Consider the following 4441-nt stretch of genomic DNA (forward strand, 5'->3'; position numbering starts at 1 on the left):
TTTTCAAATTACATTGCTAAAAATGTGAAATAAATAAATCAATAAAAGAATTTATTGCATATATCTATTTGTTTTCTCCTTGAACTAGTAACAAATAGATAATCGATATGAATGCCAGCCACTTAATATCATATATCTTTTTATCTTCACCATTTTTAGTTATACAAAGTTTTTTAATTAAAAAAAAAACCTGGAACATCTCATTCTATCCTCGTGCACTTCTCAGATACTTTTAATGATTATCTCTCGCTAGCAACATAACGCAGCCCACGTGACTTACATTGCATATATTTTATTCAAAGACGTAAATTTGAGCAAAAAAAAACACTTTTTAAGGTGTGAAAAGGAATATACTCTCGTAAAATATCTTTTTCAATATTTTCTTTTCATTTTTCTTTTGATTCCTTGAACAAGTTGAGAGAGTTGGATTACTCGATAATTATGAATTTTCATGTAACCGTGTAATCTATATTATTTATACGATGAATTTTACTATTAAAGACGTTGTATTTTCTCTTTCAATGATACTATCGAGTCATTTAACAAAAGAGGTGCATCATATGTCATTGTTTGTTATCAACCAATGACAAATTTCTATTTAAACACTCTATAATATGTGTGATATATAGTTGGCTAGGATGACAAATATTACCAATCATATTTAAGATTTTGAATATTACATCCATATGTTACTTGTACGTGAAATTTTAATATTTCCCCCAAAACGTTATTTCATTTTGCCACCCTTCCGGCCACCACCAATGAAACAAACTATATTTTCGTGGTGAAGGGGTGGCACAATCTCACTACTACCAAATGGGTCGAATGTGATTCTGAACGAAGATGGATTTCATTCGACAGGTTGAATTTTCACCAAAAAAGTTGAACATTTACTATATATATATTTACTTGAAAAAATAATTTAATCTTTGTATATGTAGCATAATTTTCGTATAAACAGGGTTCGGATAAAACTCTTTTGTCCCTCTAGCTCTGCCCCTGATTCCAACTATCAAAAAAGGAGAAATAAGATTCTTATTCTCCTTTACTGTTCTTTTGTGTATAAGTGAAGATTCTCCACATTTAAGCAGATATCTCAAATAAACCTTCATTAACAAACCAACCATTCAAGTACCTCTAATAAGGTTATGATGCAAATTTTAGCAAAATGTTTCAATTTCTACTAGCAGGACACAACAGATTTACTTCTGTTGAGAGTTTTTGCATCTTGATGGGTTTTCAAAAAAAGTTGTTCATCTATCCCATGGAAAGAATGAAAAAAGACGAGAATAAGCAACTGAAAGAACCAGTTCAAGACGAACCATTCATATAGAAAGACTAGAGACCAGAGTCAGATACAGTACCAGTGCATTTAACATGGGGAAGATTTTAACACAAGAACAAGCTACAAATAAAGAGAATTTATCAACAGGCAACAAAGAATCAACTTTGCAAGATTGAGGATGCAAGAGATCAAGAATAGAACAAAATTTAGTCGATACCAGACAACTTTTGTAAAAGAATTACCTTACCCAACAAAGCAAGTGAAGATGGTTCGACGAAGAGAGTGATATTTGGGCTCCAGATGTTCTGATTTGAGGTAGAAGGAATAGGGGTTTTCTAGGAATACAAGCTAATTATGTATTGATACTAAATGACCTTGCGGACTGCAGGGTCTGTGCCTTGCCAATGAGGCATGACACAAGACTTGGAGCACTTTCCACTAACACACCCAGGGGCAGCCTCTTTGAAGGTGCACTATGTGTCTGAAGGAACTTAATGTACAAATTTAGCCTCCCTCAGTCTCCGAATCAAGAAGTGCTTCCAGCAGGTCACCAATTAACTTCAGCTCCTTCACAGATCTTGGGTTTGGGAGGGGGGGGGTGTAGAACAGGATAAACAGGAATTTGAACCTAGAAGGCAAGTGGAACTGTTGGTTTCTGTTCAACTCATGCTTAGTCTACAGTGTTTGAGGTCCCAACCAGGCTGGAAATATAATGCAGGTATGATGAAAAAAGAATTTGAACCTAGAAGGCAAATGAAATGCCGATTTCCACTCCAACTCATGCTAAAAGCTACAGGTCTAGAGGTTCTCAGCCAAACTTAAAACAATGCACATGTTGGCGCTATAAGAATAGAGCTACTAAAAGGAACAGGCAACAGAAAGCAGAATCACACACACATATACTGAGTTCTAAGCAAGAGAAGCAAAATTAGAATTCCGGAGTGTCTTCATCTTTCACTCTTGCAGTCCCATTAAACACAAGATGGTTTAGATATACTATTTCTTTCAACACAATTTGTGAAATGTAAAACGAAGAATTACGAACTACCATACCATTGAGACATATACCCTCTATTTCTACTGAAAAACAAAATCAGAGTTTTTATTTTATTTTGATATTGAAAATTAATATCCTCCTATTTGTGTTTTTGGGTTTATCAGTTGAAACAAATATCCACCTATAAATAACCCACTATCAACAATAGGCAAGAAAAAAGTACAAGCAGAGTAAGCTTATAGAACCAATGTGACAATCAGAGTTACCTAGAACTGGATACAAACCTACAATTCCATCTAACTCCAAATCAACCAACTCTAAATTGATAGTCAACCAAGCTTTTACGACTAAACAACCATTCATATCCATGTCATGCACCAGAAAAACAACAGAAGCAGTTTTCACTTTTCACTGCCTATGCAACTAGTTACTTCCAATCCAAACTAACTTCTCACAGCTGCTCTTGTTAAATTATGTTAACTATGTCATCTGCTTAAACTATTAGAAAGAAGACACTTTTACTTACGTATTTAATTTGGACTGCAATACAGCTCCTTACATGCATGCATATGTTTTTTCTTGGACTAAGCACATGGAAACATTTGACGCCGAATGTTTAATTGTTTGAACTACCTCACCTAATTATGGATGGATCGTATCATTTATTTAAAACAATCATTATACAAAATATGAGAAACATAACCATTTTATTTCCCAATAGAGAATCCAACTACATCAAGAAAAGATGAAAAGCCTCAATCTTTTCATCAATTCAACTCTCTGCATGTGAAAGCTTCAACCAGCAATTTCATCTGTTTAATGATACTAATTACACTAGCCAACTCAAATTTTCACTAAACTCAACCACATACCAATTCAAAAAAACTAAGCCTTGAAATTCAACCATTAGTATAGTCTCCTCTTGGTCTAGTATTCACCATCTCAAACATTAATGGCAATGAAGCTATCATTTCCAATCTAAACTAAGTTTCACAGTTTATCTCTAGCCCATAATAATCACTTAGCAAAAAATACAAAAAATACCACTTTATTTTCTAACAAATGAATTCAACTGCATCAAAGAAGATAAAATCCGCAATTTTCATATATTCAACTCTCTGCATTTTGAGAACTTCATCAAACCAATTTCATCAATTGAACAATACTAGTTACAATAATCAACTCAAGTTTTTCCTACAATTCAACCACATCCCGATGAGGAAAAAAATTTACCTACATCAATCATGAAATTCAAACGATAGAATAATTTCCTCTCGGACTCTCCGATAGCAAAGCACCATACGGCGAATCCTCCTGATCTTCCGGAGCCCTAAGTGCACCGTGAACACACATAATCACAATTCCAAAGCCAATCGAGACAAAGATGTTCATCCAAATTTTAGCAACCAGCAAGGCAACAAGAGTCACCAAAGTCAAAAACCCTAACACGAACTTATCATCGATATCGAAACCGAACAGCTCCAAAGGTTCATTACGAGAGAAGTAAAGGTAAATCCAACCGACAAAGATGATTAGGAACAACACAAGTAAAATTGGCTGGACAATTAAGGAGATTAATAGGATAGAGAGGATGATTAGCGCGTAATTACCCGCGAAGTAGCGGAGGTTTTTATTGATCCGATAAGTTGCGTCGGATACTGAGATTGGGAGGCTGAGGGCGGCTGTATCTATGAATAACGGCCACGGTCGGACAGTGACGACGGCGACTGTTCCGGCGTCCGGTGGAGGAGAAGACATCGGAAAGTTTACTCTCTTTTTTCGGGTCGGAAATGGAGCTGATTCGGTAAATGAGGAATAAGAAGACCTGAAGTAAATGGGTTTATAAGTAAATTTGGAATTTATTGTTTTTCTATTGTCTTCAATTGCACCCCAAATATATTGCTAAATATCGATTTAGAACCTAAACTTTCGAGAAAAGGTCCAAAATAGTCCATTATCTTTATTAAGACTTAAAAGTCAAAGTTTGAAAATATAATTACTTTGAAATCCAGCTTTAAACAAGGCATCAAAATCTTTTAATGGTCAGGTTATAAACTTTATTCTATTTTAGATTGACTAGTTAAAAACTTATCCTTTAACAATATAAATGAGGATTCACGAGTTTTATATTTAGAAGCAAAGGAAGGAAAGGAGTAGGT

General features: G+C 34.6%; 1 protein-coding gene across 1 annotated transcript; it reads right to left on the reverse strand.

Moving 5' to 3' along the window:
* Positions 1-3359: 3359 nt before the first annotated feature.
* Positions 3360-4123, reverse strand: LOC102593545 (PRA1 family protein D-like). Its single transcript, XM_006362134.2, has one exon. The coding sequence runs from the start codon at positions 4038-4040 to the stop codon at positions 3534-3536; it is 507 nt and encodes a 168-aa protein (XP_006362196.1). The 5' UTR covers positions 4041-4123; the 3' UTR covers positions 3360-3533.
* Positions 4124-4441: the final 318 nt, after the last annotated feature.

This window comes from Solanum tuberosum, unplaced genomic scaffold (genome assembly GCF_000226075.1).
Source record: "Solanum tuberosum cultivar DM 1-3 516 R44 unplaced genomic scaffold, SolTub_3.0 scf00384, whole genome shotgun sequence".
NCBI lineage: Eukaryota > Viridiplantae > Streptophyta > Magnoliopsida > Solanales > Solanaceae > Solanum > Solanum tuberosum.

Bases quoted from the DNA above. Each gene is read 5' to 3' on its own strand.
- LOC102593545 (XM_006362134.2), bottom strand. From the start codon at position 4,040: ATGTCTTCTCCTCCACCGGACGCCGGAACAGTCGCCGTCGTCACTGTC.